At 41.1% G+C, this 20,155-nt stretch overlaps 1 protein-coding gene across 4 annotated transcripts in view; it reads left to right on the forward strand.

The window, feature by feature from the left end:
• Positions 1 to 19,993, forward strand: part of RyR (Ryanodine receptor) — a 50,858-nt gene extending 30,865 nt beyond the window's left edge. For 3 of the 4 annotated variants that reach the window (XM_022809393.2, XM_086991273.1, XM_086991274.1), the window contains 23 exons: positions 203 to 626; positions 733 to 2,149; positions 2,417 to 2,696; positions 2,849 to 3,123; positions 3,381 to 3,695; positions 3,935 to 4,284; positions 4,449 to 5,003; positions 5,232 to 5,944; positions 6,239 to 7,060; positions 7,281 to 7,658; positions 7,774 to 8,249; positions 8,447 to 8,962; positions 9,432 to 9,635; positions 10,065 to 10,280; positions 11,172 to 11,369; positions 11,733 to 11,898; positions 14,607 to 14,693; positions 15,159 to 15,742; positions 16,632 to 16,692; positions 17,196 to 17,474; positions 17,986 to 18,142; positions 18,617 to 18,782; positions 19,084 to 19,993. In XM_022809393.2, the coding sequence (XP_022665128.2) occupies positions 203 to 626; positions 733 to 2,149; positions 2,417 to 2,696; positions 2,849 to 3,123; positions 3,381 to 3,695; positions 3,935 to 4,284; positions 4,449 to 5,003; positions 5,232 to 5,944; positions 6,239 to 7,060; positions 7,281 to 7,658; positions 7,774 to 8,249; positions 8,447 to 8,962; positions 9,432 to 9,635; positions 10,065 to 10,280; positions 11,172 to 11,369; positions 11,733 to 11,898; positions 14,607 to 14,693; positions 15,159 to 15,742; positions 16,632 to 16,692; positions 17,196 to 17,474; positions 17,986 to 18,142; positions 18,617 to 18,782; positions 19,084 to 19,237 (8,793 nt within the window). In that variant the 3' untranslated portion in view covers positions 19,238 to 19,993. Of the gene's footprint in view, positions 1 to 202; positions 627 to 732; positions 2,150 to 2,416; positions 2,697 to 2,848; positions 3,124 to 3,380; positions 3,696 to 3,934; positions 4,285 to 4,448; positions 5,004 to 5,231; positions 5,945 to 6,238; positions 7,061 to 7,280; positions 7,659 to 7,773; positions 8,250 to 8,446; positions 8,963 to 9,431; positions 9,636 to 10,064; positions 10,281 to 11,171; positions 11,370 to 11,732; positions 11,899 to 14,606; positions 14,694 to 15,158; positions 15,743 to 16,631; positions 16,693 to 17,195; positions 17,475 to 17,985; positions 18,143 to 18,616; positions 18,783 to 19,083 lie in introns of those variants that run through there. The other variant, XM_086991275.1, reaches the window with a different exon arrangement.
• The last annotated feature ends 162 nt before the right edge of the window (positions 19,994 to 20,155 follow it).

Consider the following 20,155-nt stretch of genomic DNA (forward strand, 5'->3'; position numbering starts at 1 on the left):
CAATGTAACTTATTTGAAAACCATTCACGCCTATATATTAACGTTGAGTTTTCATGAAAACTTAATTCGAAATATAAGATTTTAGTTATGAAGATCAACTTCTCATTGAATCACAAATTACTGTTAAAAAAATTACTGTTATTTTTATCTATATAATGTTATTTTTAGAAGTAGATATACTAAAACTGTGCTTTAATTACAGCTCATAAACTCGTTGGATAAGACCTACATCATTTCGGAAAAAAGCAATGATGATGTCATCAGTCTTTTTGGCAATCTAACCAAAATTCGTGCGCTACTTCCTGTTCAAATGTCTCCCGAAGAAGAGGAAATTATGCGAGTATCTTCCTGGTCGCTGGTACGAAATCGTGTGTTCTTCCAGCACCCTGACCTCATTCGAATCCTACGCGTCCACGAAAACGTCATGGATGTTATGGTAAACACTCTAGGCAAGCGGGCACAAACTCAGCCGTCGCAAGGCGAAAAAAATGACGACAAAAACACTTCTCAAATGGTAGTGTCGTGTTGTCGTTTTCTTTGCTACTTCTGTCGAACGGGACGCATTAACCAGAAAGCCATGTTCGACCACCTTGACTTCGTTTTAGAAAATGCCAACATCCTTTTATGTGAGTATGTTATTTGGGTTTCGCGTTTATTGACGAGACTATGGAACTTAAAATTCAAAAATGTGTACAGAGTATTTCAAGTGCATATAACTATCATTTGTTACAGCGCGTCCCTCGTTGCGTGGCTCGACGCCGTTGGACGTAGCCTATTCGTCGCTCATGGAGAATTCGGAGTTGGCACTTGCTTTGCGTGAGCACTATCTTGAGAAGATCGCTATCTACTTGTCACGTTGTGGTCTACAGTCAAACCAAGAACTGGTAGACAAAGGTTATCCTGATGTGGGTTGGGATCCCGTCGAGGGTGAGCGCTATCTAGATTTCCTTAGATTCTGTGTGTGGGTGAACGGCGAATCGGTGGAAGAGAACGCCAACCTTGTCATTCGACTGCTAATTAGGCGACCGGAATGCCTTGGCCCAGCACTTCGAGGTGAAGGTCCTGGCCTGCTTGAGGCCATTAAGGAAGCGATCAAAATGTCTGAGAATATAGCAATAAAACGGGAACAACAAGGCCTGCCTGTAAGGCCAACGGAAGACGAAGACGAAGATTACATTGATATGGGAGCAGCAATCTTGAACTTCTATTGTGCCTTAGTCGACCTGCTGGGCCGTTGCGCTCCCGAGGCTGCTACAATTGCCCAAGGCAAGAATGAATGCATTCGAGCTCGAGCCATTCTACGATCGCTGGTTCCTCTCGATGATCTGATTGGAGCGCTCAGTTTGCGGTTTACACTGCGTACTGCACGACGAAACAAGGAGGGTCAGCTTATATCAGACCTCCCAGCGGGGTTACACCCAAAACATAAACAGAGCATTGCATTGTTCCTCGAGCGTGTCTACGGTATTGAAAACCAGGATATCTTCTACCGTATCCTTGAAAATGGCTTTTTGCCCGATCTTCGTTCGGCGACGATGCTTGAACGCGATGACAACATTCAAAGCGAGATGGCGTTGGCTCTGAACCGCTACATTGGCAATTCCGTTTTGCCGATGCTCATTCAGTACTCGCATTTCTACCGCGATGCAGAAAACTATGATTATCTGCTGGACGCCGCCTTACAAACTGTGTATCGTCTATCCAAAGTCAGAATTCTGACAAAAGGTCAGCGTGAGCTTGTATCCGATTTTCTCGTAGCTCTGACCCGCGAAATGCAGCCCTCCATGTTACTGAAACTTCTCCGAAAGCTCACAGTTGACGTTTCACAGTTGACCGAGTACACAGCTGTCGCGCTGCGATTGTTGATGTTGCACTACGAGCGCTGCAATAAGTACTATTCATGCGGTCAGGGTTCGTACGGCATCGCATCGGAAGAGGAGCGCCGTCTATCCATGATCCTGTTCTCGAATATCTTTGACTCGCTCTCCAAAATGGAATACGATCCCGAGCTTTTCAGTAAGTCTCTGCCGTGTCTGACCGCCATCGCCTGCGCGTTGCCGCCAGATTATTCATTAACAGAGTCGAGCGATGACGACTGGGATAAAAGCAAGCCAACTATTTACACGCCTACACCGCTTGAGAGTATGGGGTAAGGCTAAATGCGTCCGTTACGTAGACGTCAACTTTCCTATTATATAATTGAGTATCTGTTAAACAGTTGTTAGTGATAAGAGGTACAATTAAACCACCATACTGTCATTTACGTCTGTTTCGTTGAAGTAAATACGGTTCTAATAAATAGACTAACAAGCTTATGAACAGGGGAACATCAGTAGATATCGTGTTTTTGTAGCTAGTCATTGTATGTAGGCATTAATCACTATAACTGCTTATAAAATGGAATATGATTTCACAGAATCCAACTGTCAGGTGATCTTCAGAACATCGTACAACGCTTTTCCGAGCATTATCATGAACAATGGGCCACACGGAAGTCAGAAGCCGGTTGGCAATACGGAGAACGTTTCTGCAATGAGCTCCGAGCACATCCGAGACTAAAGCCTTATAATCTTCTTCAAGAATGGGAAAAGGAACGCTACAAAGACCCTATCAGAGATTTGCTTAAGGCTATTCTTGCCCTTGGGTGGAGACTCGAACCAGGAGATCAGCCACGCTCTACTGGGCCTATATTTCATGTGTGTTTGCTAAACTAGTTGATTAATGATGCGCTTTATTCATCTAAAACTTTAATTTTCCCTCATTGTCCCCTTTGGTAGATATTATACATAATCTAATCGAAGGCTCATTCAATACATAGTTATATGTTTGTATGTACACATACTTTCAGAACTGCATTAATCCGTTAGATTACATGCCCACACCGGTCGACCTTTCGAGTTTGACCTTGAACAAGGATCAGATGGCGCTAATGGAGCGCATTGCAGAAAATACTCATGACATCTGGGCGTGCGGCGTCAAGCGACAGCTGGATTCTATTGGAGGAGAAATTGTGCCCCAATTTGTACCATATGATTTTCTAACCGACCAAGAAAAGTACAAGCATCGAGATCGTGCTCAGGACCTTTTAAAGTTCCTTCAATATGAGGGATATCGCCTCATTAGGTCAGTGCAGATTTATCTATGTGTTCAATTTAGTGGGTCTGGAACAATTAATTGATAAATAGGTAATGTAATATTTACATAAATACCTACACTGGAAAATGTATGATTTCAAACAGCTTTATATCACTTTGACCCCCCTACAAAGAATTTTCTTGTGCTTTAGAAATTTTTCTATTACTGTGGTTGTTTAGAAAAAAAGACCATGTGCTTTCATAATAACAATCGCCTAAATGCGTTCCTCTTGTTGACATTTTTAGTAAGGACAAAAAGCGTGCAGACGATGGTTTAGGCGATAAGAAGCAGGAGGTTCGGTTTGCTACTTCACTTCTTGAGAAGTTGATTCAGTATTTGGACGCAGCTGCAATGCATATGAAGCTACTCAAACCAAGTTTACCCTTCAGTCGGCGAAGCTCTTTCCGCCAACACTCAAAGGACGTTAAGTTTTTCAATAAAGTCGTACTTCCCTTGATCGATCGTTTGTTTGTGGCTCACCGACAATTTTTCCTTCAAGCTGCTACAGCGACAAGCAATATCGGTACGGCGACGGTCCGAGAAAAGGAAATGGTTGCTAAGTAAGTCTGTTCATGATGTGGCCACCGTTTTTTTTGAATCAGAATTTTCTTTATCTGCCCCAATAATTCAGCTTAGGTCACTGGAAATCATCAAAGCAATCGACGGCTTCGAAAGACTATACGTATGCTTGTAGGCCCTCACAAACGGATTGATAGAAAATGTTCGACAATAGCTCCATCTACCCATCATTTTTCATCGGAGATTAGTAACGCGTTTTACTGACGCATAAACATTGCAGGCTTTTCTGCAAATTGGCTGGCCTCTTCCGTTCAAAGTTTATGGTGTTCGGCAGTGAGACGAAACTCACCGTTTCGTGTCTTCAAGTACTTTGTCGCGCCACGGATGCCCGTACGGTCGCTAAAAGTTGCCCAGATCTTGTCAAGACGTCGATTCTGACGTATTTTAATAATGTCGCCGACGATTTAGATAACACTTTAAAAAACCTCGAAATCGGTAAATACACTCATCTCCGAGGAACTCATCTCAAAACGTCTACATCTCTCAATTACATTCAAGTTGCTGTAATTCCTGTTCTTACAGCGCTATTTGACCATTTAGCCAACAACGAATTTGGAGCTGACTTGCTTCGTAAGTATTACTCCCTAGAATGTCTCGGATGCTATTGATCTGGCACTATAAATAGATGCTACTAATGTTTAGGACGCCGTCAGCGCCTTTTTCCGTCTTATTTAATATTTGGGCACGTTGTTGACCTTGGAGGAAATAACACGTATTTAATACATTTATTCTAGTTGAGGACGTTCAGGTTGCGTGCTATCGCATCCTAAATGCAATCTACACCCTCGGTACCCGTCAAAACCTACATCAAGGCAAATCGTTTGTGAAGGCCGAAATGGATCGTCATCGTCCAGCCTACGGCAACTGCCTGGGAGCGTTTGCTGCGTCCTTCCCTGTTGCTTTTCTTGAACCTGCATATAATAAATTCAATCCCAACTGCATTCATTCGAAACAGGAGGAACACTCCCTAGAAGCCCAGGCTGTCATGGCTCAGCTAGAGAGCTCCATGCCGAACATTGATGATTTAATTGCCACCGTAGATAAATTCGTCACGAGTGGCACCCGTTATATCGAAGAGCCCCACATCATTGAGGTGATCGTACCAATGCTCTCGGCTTATCTCCCGTTCTGGTGGAGCCAGGGCCCAGATAATGTGCCGCCTTCGGCACAAGGCCACCATGTCACGATGGTTACCGCTGATCATCTCAACAAAGCCCTTAGGAGTATTCTCAACCTATTGAAAAGAACGGTGGCGGTGCATGATTCCCCATGGATGATCACCATTGCAGGTTAGTTTTTACACTCGAAAAGAGTAACTTTTGTATTCTTGATAAACTAAAAAAATCTCAGAAAGGTTTGTGATGAGTTGCGCGCAAACAGTAACTTCTATCGAGTTTTGGACCCACTAATATATCTTAATATGACATCCATGGTATATGTATACATATATACATCTACGTGGACAATGTGAGGTTAAGTTAATAGTAATGTGACATAATGCGCGTCCTTTGTTCTAGCTCACGCTGGTCAAATTGTGATCAATTCATCGGAAGAGCTGCTTGATAGCACCGTACTGCCACTGACGGAAAAAATCTTCGGTGTAATGGACGCGCTATTTAAGAAAGAAGAGTCAATGCGAGCATTTCTTAAGTCAAGCGCCGAAGACACGTCCGAACTTGAGAATCAACTTCAGGAAGAGTACGCGTTGCTAACTCGGGATATTTACGCCTTTTATCCACTGCTTATCAAATATATCGATTTGCAAAGGAATCACTGGCTCAAGCACAACGTCAAGAGCGCTGAAGTCCTTTACAACCTCATTGCGCATATGTTTAACATGTGGAACAAGTCTCAGTATTTCCGCCGTGAAGAAGCAAACTTCATATCGATGTACGAGATTGACAATATGGCGCTTATCATGCCTTATTCGGCCAGCACCAAGGGCCGACCGATTATGCAGTCGATGGGCTCATCGGGATCGTCTGAGAGTCCTCAAGCCGGCAAAAAAGAAAAGAAAAAAAAGAAACGAGATACAAAACGAGATAAGGAAAAAGAGCTTGCTGCCTCGCTAATGGTTGCTTGTCTCAAGAGGATCTTGCCCGTCGGCTTGAATCTGTTTGCTGGCAGAGAGCAGGAGCTTGTACAGCACACGAAGGAAAAGTTCCTCAACAAGGAAGTCGACGAGGTGATCAGAGAGTACGTGAACATTCAGCTGACATTGCCCGATAAGGTAAGACGATTTTTATAAAGTAGAAAAAAGACATGTTCAGAAAGCAATTTGACAGTAAAAAGTTTGGCTAACACTGCAATTCCGCGTTTGTTAAAAGTCTGATAGAGTGAAGCTATGATGTACTGAAACCATAAAAACATGTATCTTAAATACTTTTATTAAAGAATCATTTTTGCTTACAAAAAGAAATACTTCAAATTAGTGAGAAACAGAATTACATAAGGAACTTCTTTATCCGAAACTTTCTTTTTCTATTAATTTCTTTGGTCTTGCTATATCGTTATTTTATCGTAGATCGATCCAACGGACGCTATGAGCTGGCAGCATTACCTTTACTCAAAGCTCGGCCACAAAGATCAAGTTGAAGATGAGCAAGCCGTAGTACCTTTATCCAACGTCAAGAAAGAAAAAGAGGTCGTCGTAACCCAAGAGATGCTCGTGGATCGGATCATAGATATGGCAAAGGTCCTTTTCGGTCTGCACATGATCGATCATCCACAGTCGTCATCAAAGGACGTTTACCACAGCGTCGTATCGACACAGCGGAAACGTGCAGTTATCGCTTGCTTTCGAATGGTCTCCCTCCACCAACTGCCTCGGCATCGTTGTATAAATATTATGCTTCGTACGTACAAAGATATGTGGCTAGAAGAAGAAAATATCGGTCATGAAAAGCTTATCGAGGACCTGACAACGACGTTCGAGGAGGCTGAAAAGGGCCAGGACGTATTATCGGCCGAGAAGGAGGGCGAGGAATCACACGACCCCCTATCACAGCTCGTTCTGGCGTTCTCACGGGCCGCCACCACGGAACACAGTGGGGCAATCGGTGAAGACAATCTTTACATGCTTTATGCATATATCTTCAGCCAGAGCTGCGGTGGGGCCGAGGAAGAAGAGGAGGAGGATGGCGGCGATGAAGAACCATCGCTCCAGGAACAGGAGCTGGAAAAACAGCGGCTGCTGTTTCAACAGGCGAGATTGGCCGATAGAGGGGTCGCTGAAAATGCTCTGTTGTACATGTCAGCATGCAAAGGCCAACAAAGCGAGATGGTGTTGAAGACACTGAAACTCGGGATTTCACTGCTCAAAGGCGGTAACACCGTTGTTCAAACAGTGAGTTACGGCAAGCAAACGTGGCGGATATGATGGTTCATCAATAGAAAACAAACACACAGCTGGTTTAGTTTATGATAGTTTCTGTGCTCCTGTAACAATCCCATCTCATGTATTCGTCCTAGCGATCTGAGTGTAGCAAAGTTTGATGCGTACAATTAGTTTAGGAACAAAGACGTCAACATTTTAATACATAAGATATTGTATTTATCTATTACAGAGAATGCTAAATCACCTAAAAGACAAGAAGGACGTTGGCTTCTTCACATCAATAGCTGCGCTAATGAATTCGTGTAGCGTACTCAATCTGGATGCGTTCGAGCGTACGCAAAAAGCTGAGGGTCTCGGCGTCGGGTCCGAAGGTATTGCAGGCGAAAAAAACATGCACGATGCAGACTTTACGTGCGCTCTGTTCCGTTTTCTCCAACTGCTCTGCGAGGGTCACAACCTCGACTTCCAGAATTACTTGCGCACACAGGCTGGTAATACGACCACAGTGAATCTGGTCATTTCAACGGTTGACTATCTCCTCCGTCTGCAGGAATCGATTATGGATTTCTTTTGGTATTACTCATCGAAGGATGTTGTTGACGCACCTGTGAGTATTATACGTTTACTCTGTGTTGTTCTTAAGAAAATCGTTCGTTACTATAAACAGAGCTACATAGGTTCTATAAAGACACACTTTTGTTTTTTTTTTTGGCTTTTAATAGGGTAAGGAAAATTTCTGCAAGGCTATAACAGTTGCCAAGCAGGTTTTCAACTCACTTACGGAATTCATCCAAGGTCCCTGTTGCGGAAATCAGCAGGCCTTAGCACATTCACGTCTATGGGATGCCGTTGGTGGTTTTCTTTTTCTGTTCGCCCATATGCAGAACAAGTTATCTAAGAATGTGTCCCAACTCGATTTGCTACTCGAATTTTTGGATCTGCTGAAAGAAATGGTAACCATGATGTTGTCCATGCTTGAAGGAAACGTCATGAATGGCACTATCGGAAAGCAGATGGTGGATACGCTGGCCGAATCCGCTACAAATGTCGAAAACATACTTAAATTCTTTGATAGGTTCCTCAAGTTACAAGAACTTACTGGTTCATCATCCTTCAGCGAAATGGATTCGAAGAACACCGGCTGGATCGCCTATAGCGACTTCAAAAAGGCGATGGAACAGCAGAAAATCTATGAGCCGTATGTTGCACTAGACCTTTGATCATATACGAACGTTGCTCGAGTTTGTTAAAATTATTATACGTACTACTTTTCTCTACGTATATATACATCCATGCCCGTTCGGTGACCGGTTGGACACAGTTTAAGAGGTCACAACAGTTTTTTTTTCATAAAACAACGCTGATAGAGTGCGTTTCTGCATATTTGTTTTGCAGAGAGGAGATTCAATTTTTGATGGACTGCATGGAAGCAAATCTTGACAATATGGTTGACTATCGTGAGTTTACCGACCGTTTCCTCGGTCCTGCGAAAGAAATCGGTTTTAATCTTGCTGTGCTACTGACAAACCTTTCTGAGCACATGCCTAACGAGCCCCGACTGGCGCACATGTGCGAGGGGTGTTCAACGCTGCTAAGTTACTTTGAACCATTTATGGGTCGCATCGAAATCATGGGCTCTGCTTCGCGTATCGAAAGGGTCTATTTCGAGGTCGATGAATCTGTTATTGCCCAATGGGAAAAGCCACAGATCAAAGAATCGAAAAGGGCCTTTTTCTACAGTATCGTCACAGAGGGCGGCGACAAGGAAAAACTCGAGCTATTTATTAATTTTTGCGAAGACGCCATCTTTGAGATGCAGCACTCATCGCTAATTGCTTGCGAGGAAGAAGAAGAAACACCGACCAAAGCTGAGGAATACGTTTACGCCGGAGGCGAGGAAGAGAAACCGACGTAAGTACGCCTTAAGTATCTGAACATTACTTAGGTAGGGCAGGAGTTATTTTTTTATTAGAATATATACTGGTTGGATGGTTTGAGCGAGCTCTACTGTGCACAAATGTTTGGTTATTTCTAAAGAACAAAAACACAATGTAATACGAATAGTTCGGTAATCCATAATTTATGCTAGCTCATTCGTAGGTCGTTATCAGAAGAAACAAACAATGTATAACAATATTTGCTATATTTTGTATTCAGTTGGAGTCCATATGAAGCTCCGACGAAGCTCTTCTTGCAGAAGTATCATTAACGATCAAAAAATAACTCTCCTGAAGCTTAAAACTCAAATACAGTGGGGACAAGAGGATGATTGAAAATACGTGGTTTGATATGTTAACATAAAACACTTATTATTTGGTCACGTCCTAATACCGGAGAAAGCATGGCTAAAACATATTGCCTTGAAACCTCCTTATTCTAGCGGAGTAATACCTCTGCTGAAGAGCGGTTTAAGAGCGGGGTGGCTCCAGATTATGGTAGCACTAAGCATTTTGACGCCGGGAAATCTCAAAGCACAGCTCGAGAAAACAAAGCAGAAATCCCCGGTGGAGCTCATCGTGAATTTTGTCAAGGGCATCGTGTATAGCGGTGTTTACTCTCTGTGGATTGTCTATTTCGTTATAAAGTAAGTTTCTAGGTACCCCCTTATTGTAAACAGATCAGAGTTGCCAAGTCAAGTGCCGCAAAAAATAAGACTTAAGTCAATGCAATAAGAAGCATGCTTAATAATGTTTTCTGTGCAATTCTTGACATTGCTGCATGTGTGCTATGGAGCGACAGCACTGTGAAAAGATTTACACGAATTGTATGAGCGTGATCATCATACCCATTTCCTTCGTTCGTTGAGGGAAACGCTGATTGAATTAGTACAACTAATGACAAAGCGGCTTTTATGTCTATCTGCAGAGTTAAACTAATTTCCAAAGTAATTAACCTATTACGCATATACATCTAGCGTATAGTTTATGATGTAAGTACACGGTATACACGTAGAGTAATTCGGTAAATAAGGATACTAACCAAATGGCTTCTTACTCCTTGTTTCATTTAACAGATCTACAGGAGGGTTCATAATGCGATTGATGTCTGGTAAACCGATACTTGGCTCACCGGAAGATGAAGACGATCAAGGCGCAGTAAAACTCAATAAATTCGGTATGCCTATAACAGCTGTCCCGGTAGCCACTCCTGCAATCGAGGCATCTCCCGCCTCGGTGCCAATGATTGCAGAAACTGCGGCCTCGGTAGAAACATTGCCTCCCGTCGAAGAGTACGTTAGTCCATTCCTGCGTCTGATCCACCTAGATATATATATAACTCTGCCAGGAACATATGAGATGAACGACTTCATTAGTTCAGGCCTGACATTACACTCATATAGGTATACGCAACCACGCTTGATTGTTTGAACGGCTATATCCCATTTGCGTTGTCTTTTTTTTAATTTTACAGTTTTCTAAAGATGTGCATGCTAAAAAGTGAATATAGCGTTTCAACATACAATAATAGGATGTGTTACAATGCGTTAGTAGGAGGATGAAGGACAGTTGCAATGCTTACGGTTTTTCTTCATGCTCTTATTGTCAGTACTGGCTATTGTATTGGACCATATTCGGCCTCCATATTTTTTCTTACATCTGACGTTCTATGTAGCTAAAGATCATTAGCGTAGAAGGTGAGGGACAAAGATGCCCAGAAAAGACGCCATTGTAAACAGAACGGGATTTCTCGTAGTTTCGGATACAAACCACCTAAATAGATGAACAGCCATAAAAGAAGTTTGTCCATATCTATACTGAATCAATGTTTCTTTAGATTTAAGTACTTACTACATTTCACGTTATTATTTGATGAGGCGCAAGCATCGAATATAGAATAGGAAATTACTAACCCTACCACCAAACATCGAAGTAATAAATTTTTTCTTTATATTTTTTAATATTTTTAATAAGAAAATAGGTCTAATATAGTTTGGAACGTTGCACTGCACAATCCGCGTAATTCATTGGTGAATCGGTGCAGCCTTAGCTTCAAAAACTTCAGCATTGGACTCTTCGATGAAATCCAATCTCAAATATTTATTTCGAATATCTTTTAATATGATATGCATTTTGCTAAGTAAACTTCGTACACATCTTCTCTTGAACACTTTCTTTTCTAGGGCAAAACTCGTCGACACTGCCCAAGTTGAAGGTGCTCCGACAGAATCAGCTGCCCGTGAAGAATCCAAAGACAACGAAGTGAAAGGATCCAACGTAAATGTCGCTGCTGGAGCGGCCGCGGCATCGGCCGCTGCTATCGCCCCCGCCGCTCCGATCGGAAAGGAGATCGCGCTCCTTGAGCCGCCAAAGGAAGCTATGTGAGTATCATTTAAAGTTTACACACAGGTTAAAGTAAAGGTCTCTCCACAGTCGTACATATACACTACATACATGTATCGCATGTGTGTTACGTATTATTGAATATTAGGTATAATAAATAGTTCGGAAGCATATTAAGGAGTTCGGCTGGTGCAACTCACGATTTCTCCAAGCGAGAAATGTCACTAAAGAACGAATAATACAAACCAAGTGTCGGCAAAGATCTCGCTGAGTAAGTAAAGCTGAAGGTTTCTTTAATCACTGATCATTACATACAGAATAGCCCAGTCCAGATTGAATGTAACTAGAATTTAAGACCATAGATGAAACCTAAAGAAATAAATACAATTATTATTTGATAGGGAAACGAAGCGGCCATCACTAATTCAACAAGACATTCAGAAGCAGCAAAATGAGGCGATGATGTTGACAGAGCCTTCAACCACCACCACCGAGACAAAAACGGAAGCAGAGAGTGGACCGGCCGTTGGAAAATTTCAGTTGTCTAATGTCGGTCTGAAGGTCGTGGTAAGAGCTTTACCCTTCGCAAACCAATTGCAATGAAATTTATTGTGGACTGTCTTCGATTCAGTTTATCCTTCGATTGTTGATCAATTGCTTATCCTTTTTAAATATAAACGCTAATTTTATCCGATACGTCCCAGATAATGAGACAGCATCGGGAAATCTGTAAGCGCATATCTGTTTCGGTCTATATACTTTTTTAGCCTGTCTTACGTTGCGTAATACGAAAGTTTAAATATAATTTTTCTATTTGTAACCGTGGCTTCCTGCACACGCTCTAATTTTCCTGATCTAATGAATATAGGCTAAATCTAGTCAGCACTGGTACACAGTGCCATATAGTTCTATAGAGCAAAACATTTTTATATGGACTCATGTGTATGTATGTGCTTGTACGTGAACGTGAATATCTGTTAAATACGTAACACTGGCTGCTATTCGTTGTGATCCGTCAAGCCGTTCATGGCCGAAGACCTCAGCAGAAGGCGGAAGAATGTATCGAACAATATAGACGTATCATGTAATAGTACAGGAACAATAGAGTGGATATACTTGTACTACGAACAGGTGCAGCATTTGATATAAAAAACGTTTTTTATAACCTCTTATCTAGCTAGAGGGAAGCAAAGTCTGGCATTATATATATACAGGGTGTTTTGAAACTTAAGTCAATAGCTTAGTGTATGATAGAGCTGAATAAATGGAACGTTTTTCTAGAGGATGCTAGACTGACAATCGTGTACTGGTAAACGTTGAAACTAGTGTAAAAGGAGTATCCCCTCGATTTTGACAGACATCACCTAGCAATATATATGGTAGACAGCGCAGTAACTCTGAGCCAATATATATAAGTTAGAAGACTGCGCTTTGATTCCTATTAAAATTTAGTCAATATAAAAATTGGTAGTAATAGGACGAAGAATATAAAATGTGTTTTTTCTTGTGTTAATGATGAATTGCCTAAGATCTTTTGCATTATAGTCGACGATATAACAGAGACTACGTAAAAGCAATACTTTACTCGATCTAGCATCCATCATTTTGGAAACATTGAATTAAGCTGGTCGTATTATAGGGTTTCGTAAGGAACATTGTGACACACATCTTCGTTTGTATAAGGTAATATTTTTTTTGATCTCAAGAAATATAATAGATGGCCATTTAGCTTGGGTGTCAGATACAGTTACACTGGGTGCCCGATGCTAGAATGCAGTATGTTTTTAACGATGGTGCTTAGTTTAACAAAAAATAAATCCTCAGTAATTTCATTCTGTCCCGCGCAAACGACTGCCTTACAAATGCATTTACATTTAATATACAGCCCAATATTCTGCGCTGTCCTTACCACAGAATGAGCTTATCGGAACAGATTTTTCGATACCTGACTGCCAGATGGCCCTTTGTTTCGGAACACACATTAATGCATATAAAACAGCACCAGTTTATACCATACTAGGGCCTATGAGAGTCTTTATACTATACCTTCATTTTTCTACGAGGATCGTTTCGCCGTGAACGTTTTAGCAAACCAATAAACGACCCTCTCCTGCCTGCAGCCCTCGAGCTAAAGGTAGAAGTCATCATATTTTTTTGAAAAACGCTCAGCCAGATTCGGTGGGTGTTATTTCCTAAGATTTTTCAAACGAAACATGATTTCGACATCATAGAAAAGCAGCAGGCTTTGACGGTACAGTGCTACCGATACGGTACGAGGCTTTACAAGGATCAGTGGATGATTGGCCGAAAGAGAGCTACAACATGACCATCACGGCAACCCGTGATGGACGAGTGGTCGAGAGTTCTGCTCATAGGGACACGTAAGAATGATGTATACGAAATTCCCCTTAATACGTAAAAGAACATGCTTTCCTGAATATTTGACGTTGCGGCAGAAATTCGGAAGAGGTCTGCTATGTTCAGAAAAACACGTTACTATATCTCTCGTCAGTATCGAGCTTATTCTATAGTTAATGAGCATCAAGAATATCAAGAAGTATATATTTTTCGAATTCCAGCAAAATGCCCGCCAGTACGAGGGAAAACATGTGGCTTCTATTTTAAAATAGAAGCCAGATCCAATATTTTGCTGGCTTAAATGTTCGTGTGGCTGATGATCAGTAGAAAATAGCCTTATCTTTATCAAGCCTCTCTTTTGTTAGCCGTAATGGAACATACTGTAATAATACCATCTCAATGCCGAGAAGGGGGTGCGATTTATACACCTTTTGTATTTCTGAACCCGTTAACTAATATTTACTACTACCGATCGGCTACCTTCAAATAGATCTTGAGCAAAAATGCAGGGTCTCCTCTACTTATAGATACCTTCCGGTTTTTCAATCGAAACAGTGATTGTTACGATATCTTGTTTGATTCTAAGAAGTCAAAATTAAAATCGAAGAGGAATCACTTTCACACAAGTTTCAATTCAAGTTAAAATAACTATTGCCTCTTGTCGGGTCCGCTAAAAAGATGCTTTATTTTACTAAGCGTCGTAAATTTTCTAAGGATTAACCTTAACGTTTTACACTTATATACAAGATAGACTTGGGAGAAGATACGAAGTGGTTGAAGAAATGTCTTTGTTTACTGAAAAATATAGATGAGATGCATGTTTTTCTATGTCTACCCAAGAAAAATCGCCTTTGATCAACGAGTGAATTGGATTATTCAATATTAGGCACTAAAAAGCCGAACACTTTCTGTTTCAGTCTTTTCTGGCACGAAACTTCTACACTATGAAATACGTCGCGCTGGTCCTCGCTTTTTGTATCAACTTCATTCTCCTTTTCTACAAGGTTAGACTCCGCAACATGTACATCTGCACAATATTAAGTTTTATAGATAGGCAGGCAGCTGGTTTACTTCATCAATACGTTAAGTCAAAGCCAAAACTAACCAACAACCCAGCGTCGCAAAAAAGTACTATTCTCAATTCTAGATAGTATTTAATTTCTTGTTTATTATGCTTTGCTGTTGGCCAATCTCAAAGAAGAAAGCGACTATCGTAATATTTGCATATATTATGTTTACAAGGAACCAAATGAAAGGCGCCAGATGATCTACTGAGTACTACACATTTGTTATTCCAACACTCTGCAATATAAAATCACTTGATATTTCATAAGAATAACATAGGCACCGTACGAATGCATCTCACTACAACTCAGCCCCAAAAATGCACGAGAAGTGGCGATTTTTTTAGCAGTTGTATGTTTCTCACATACTGACACGCGACTTGCATGCACCACATGGGTATTTAGGTGACGACACTGGAAGAAGATGAAGATGACGGCTCCACCGAAGTTGTGAAGTCAGTGTTCGACGACGACGACGACGACGACGATGTATCGGGTTCAAAAGGTCTTCTATCGAATTTGACGGAGGTATTACTAGGTTCAGGCTCGGGCTCGAGCGAGGACAGCGCGGGCTCGGAAGAGGAACTTGAAGAGTTTGTCGTCATCGATGAAAAGCTCTACTATCTCGAGCCAATCCTTCGAGGTATGGCAATTATCCATTCGATCATATCGTTCTGTATGATGATCGCCTACTACAACCTCAAAGTTCCGTTGGCGATCTTCAAACGCGAGAAAGAGGTAGCTCGGGCGATGGAGTTTGATGGAATGTACATTGCCGAGGAGCCGCCTGAAGATGAAATCAAAGCACGTTGGGACAAACTCGTAATATCGACACGCTCTTTCCCTGTTAACTACTGGGACAAATTCGTCAAGAAACGTGTACGGCAGAAATACAGCGAAACTTTCGACATTGAGCAGCTAAGCAAATTGCTCGGAATGAGTAAGGGAGGACTGCAGGAAGAGGAAAAGTCTGGGGGCATCTTTTCGTTGTGAGTCTGCTACAGCGATGTCCGACTTAATAGAAAAAATGATATTGTTGAACACCTGAAAACCAATGTTCAAGTAGCAAAAAAAGCCATTGCACTAGTCAGTAGTCATCGGTCGGCAATGCAACTTTTAGAATAACGTTTTGATCTAGACTGTGTATTGTTGTAGGTAAACAGTTGATTTCAAGATATATTAGATCTATGTGGTCTTTTTAGGTCGATACGCGTATTTTATATTTCAAAGGGGAACTCTGATTTCTTCTGTAGTTTAATTTCGGCTCGGGCTGCGTATTCAACTTGCGAACAGAACATTCTTCCTGTGAGCTGGTCAGGTTTTTTTTGATTCAGGCCGTACCTGTGCCCCTGAGCATACGGTCTTCTGATATAAGATAGAAAGACTCATTTACTACTGTTTTCCGCACCAATGCTTTTTATGACTCTTTCATAGGTAGAAAAATACCAAAAGCTGAAACGTATTGTTAGCGTAGTTTTCTTGGAATTTGTTCCGGAGTTGGCGACAAGAGTTGGGCCATGCCTTTATAAAATCGACCGATACAAAAGGGGTCGAAGAGCCAGAATGCGTGTTATCGAAAAGTAAAGGCATATTTTTCAGTAGCGGGTCCAGCTATTTATAAAGGGAGCTCCGAAATATATAATCAGGAGGCAATTTTTTGTGGTCCGTAATCTACGAAAACAAGCGGAGGGCAGGTCTGATAGGAATACTCGTCGTCCACTTGAAATAAACGATTCTATTGCATGGATCTTTGGCTTGAGCTATTCGACGTTTCTAGCCAAAGTAACTATAGATTAAGTAGTATCCCCGGTGGCTTTAGTTTACTTGGAAAGAGTATTTATTTTCAATGATATCTAACGCAGCTGTGTATTATTCCAGCATCACGAACGTCGATTGGAAGTATCAAATCTGGCAAGCGGGAGTCACTATCACGGATAATGTATGTATTTTGGGAATTCTATTGAACAACGTATGCCATTTAGTCATTGTTAGGCTAGCGGTCTGAGATCACGTTCATTGTTTTTGCGTATAATCTCTTCGCTTCTCGATAACTGAGCTGTATGTTGCGTAGTAAAGTTAAAGTCAAACGGCACAAGTCTAGGAGTAACCTTGTGTTTCCGCAGGGGTAAGATATTCATTGCTCCGTCGATTAGTTGTTGTTTCGAAATTTCTAGTTATACATAATTTATTAACAGGACTCTTTAACAACGTGTCGATACGTCAGTGAAAAGAAGTTTTTTTAGCGAAAACCTAAAAGGGATACATATCTTATTCAAGATAGTATATACTAACAACAATTACCGAACGCGTGCTAATTAGCGGTAGCAGTAGTATTTTTCGTTATTCAAATAAACTCGTTCAAAATTTCGTGTGACGTTAAAAAAATAAACATCATTCACATAAAGCCGTCGTCTAGATTCTTTTGATCTTTTCTGTTCACAGTCATTTCTGTACAACCTGTGGTATCTGACTTTTTCGATCCTTGGCAACATGAATTACTTCTTCTTTGCGGGTCACCTGATTGACGTAGCGGTGTGCGTGCCCTCACTGAAGACGATTTTGCAATCGGTCACCCATAATGGCAAACAACTTTGCCTCACCGTGATGCTGCTAACAATTGTCGTGTACATGTACACGGTAATCGCCTTCACATTTTTCCGCAAGTTTTACGTCCAAGAAGAAGACGACGAAGTGACACAGAAATGTCACAACATGCTAACGGTAAGCCAGGCAGGGAAATACAGGGACGAAAGAAAAAATCGAGCTACGTCATTGCTTCTGTTGGGATTCACTTAGAGACGAGGGAAGGACAGAAACGATGACGAATTAACCAACGATCTAATGATTATTACCAGCCTTAGCTAAGACAAACACACGAATGATAGTGTTGTTGTCTATCATTTATTGATTTCGTCTTGGATCATGTTTGTTCAAACGTTTGGGAAAAGCGCACGTTTAGCAAAAATACAATAAATGCGTGTTAATCTTCACTATTTGGTTAACATGCGTTTATGTTAGTATCGACGATCGATTTAGTGTATCAGTGTCACATGTTATTGCCGCAAGAGTTTCAATATGAATCGTCGTATGTTAGCTCGCAACTTGTTGAGGGTCTGCAGTAAGTGAATGTAATGTTTATGCTTTTCACGAGTGCGGTTTTTTCCAAATTTCTCCTTGGGACATTAAATCATGCTCAATTTTTTGCATTTTGCTTTGTTCTACGTTGTCGCAGTGTTTTGTGTTTCACCTCTACAAGGGTGTACGAGCCGGTGGTGGTATCGGTGATGAGATTGAAGCGCCCGACGGTGATGAATACGAAGTCTACCGAATTATTTTCGATATCACGTTCTTTTTCTTCGTTATCGTTATCCTGCTCGCCATCATTCAGGGTAGGGGATCGACCTCGGCCGATGACAAAGGCCTTTATGGTAGCGTTTCCAATAGTATATGCAATATGAACATGGCGGCGAAACTAAATTGCGGCTATTATACGCTGGATGCCATGCAGTGTCACTTTCCAAGATACTTCGAAAATTTCGAAGAAGTGTAGCTACGATACGGCATCTTTTTCGTACCGTTCCGATAATCCTAGAGCACGATTCGTTATTGCAATAGCTCCCAAAAAGACCTAACCCTTGAATGCAGATACGAGTTTCACTATAGAAAAACGATAGACATAATGTCCCAGTTCTAGTTTAGTTTAGTTTAATAGGACTAGTAATAGCTGAGAAAATCTTCGCTCACGCTAATTTAACTGTGAACTTGTATCACTGTATAGTTCACGCATTATAGCATATTTCGATCTGGCCGTTTATTGCCACAGTAAACTTGGGATATAAAACGTGTGTATATTGGCAAATCAGGTTTGATTATTGACGCCTTCGGTGAACTGCGTGACCAACTGCAAAGTGTGGTAGACGATATGGAGTCCAACTGTTTTATATGCGGTATCGGCAAGGACTACTTTGACAGTGTACCGCATGGTTTCGACACACACGTCGCCAAAGAACATAACCTAGCGAATTACATGTAAGTGGCACACAAACATGTTGAGTTTCATATAATGTAGTTTCTTAATATTTAGTTTTGTACCGAAAATTAGACGAAAGGACTCTCATTTTAGAGCTTTAAGGCAAAGGATGTCGATGACTGCTTTCCTAATAAATGAACATTAACGATAGTGAGAGGCTAGTGGAGATCATGGTGGACGCTCATAAATGGACTTTTCTCTCGACGATTACATATAGTTATCTCGTGTATCTACAAGCACAGTAGCAGCAAACTAAGACATGGAGCGGTCTGTTTTTGCTATATCTTAAATTATCAATAGGTTCTTCTTGATGCATTTGATCAACAAGCCCGATACGGAGTACACAGGTCAAGAAACCTACGTCTGGGAAATGTATCAGCGAAGATGTTGGGACTTCTTTCCTGTTGGAGACTGCTTCCGCAAGCAGTACGAAGATGTCGAAGGGAACTCCTAATGGAACATTATAAAGATGGTGAATCAGATGCTAATGAAGGCTGTAACTATAATAAGAAGCTTCAACGTAATAAGAACAAGCCCTGTCAACTAAGTAGCCGACTATTTTGAGAGATAAGCAAATACAAATTGGTCGGCCACCGCTATCCGGCTTATGGGTTTACTGATTCGACGGGCAGATCACCTTCATACGAAGCCATTTCGTTGCTCGATCGTAGCCTGTTGCCGGCATGAACATCGAACTTCATAGGCTGCTAGTAATAACTTCCTAACACTTTTTTGCTTATTTATTTTAGCAATCATAATTATTTGATCTTTTTTTTAGACGATATGAGCGCACTTGTTTTTGGGTTAACGTTATGAGATGACAATTTGCTCGCTTGCATTGATATAAGGAAAATTCAATGTCCATAAATTAACGATAAAAGAGGAGAGATTGTATCAGTTATTTCTGGCAAAAGGTGTTATTCAGCGATGAAGCTCGAGTCTTGTTGGATGGCATCTCTTGCATATACCTAGTAAATTTGAAATTGTTTTCTACTTGTTTAATAATATACTACTGAAAAAGCTGTTGTTTTTGTATTAGAAACAAGCATGGACACACGTACTGGTCTTGTACACCATTTTTTTTTATGTATCAACTCCAAATATTTTACTGCCCCATAAAAACTGATCGGTGTACGTTTCAGCAAGAAATTGCTGTTGCCGTTGTTTCATGTACTTTATAATAAATAGTTCAGTTTATTAATTAACCGTGTTTTTGTGTCTTGAGCACTTTTCGTATAGAGTATCAGCCTAAGAGATAGGTGAACCGTTTAAAGTAGTGCTTTTTAAACTAAAAGATCAAGGAAGTAATGTGCGTCTGACAGATTCCTAAGTTTTCTGAAAATAGATCCATATTCAGTACTAGCTACCGCAA

Source organism: Varroa destructor, unplaced genomic scaffold (assembly GCF_002443255.2).
Source record: "Varroa destructor unplaced genomic scaffold, Vdes_3.0 BEIS01000005.1, whole genome shotgun sequence".
Classification (NCBI taxonomy): Eukaryota; Metazoa; Arthropoda; class Arachnida; order Mesostigmata; family Varroidae; genus Varroa; species Varroa destructor.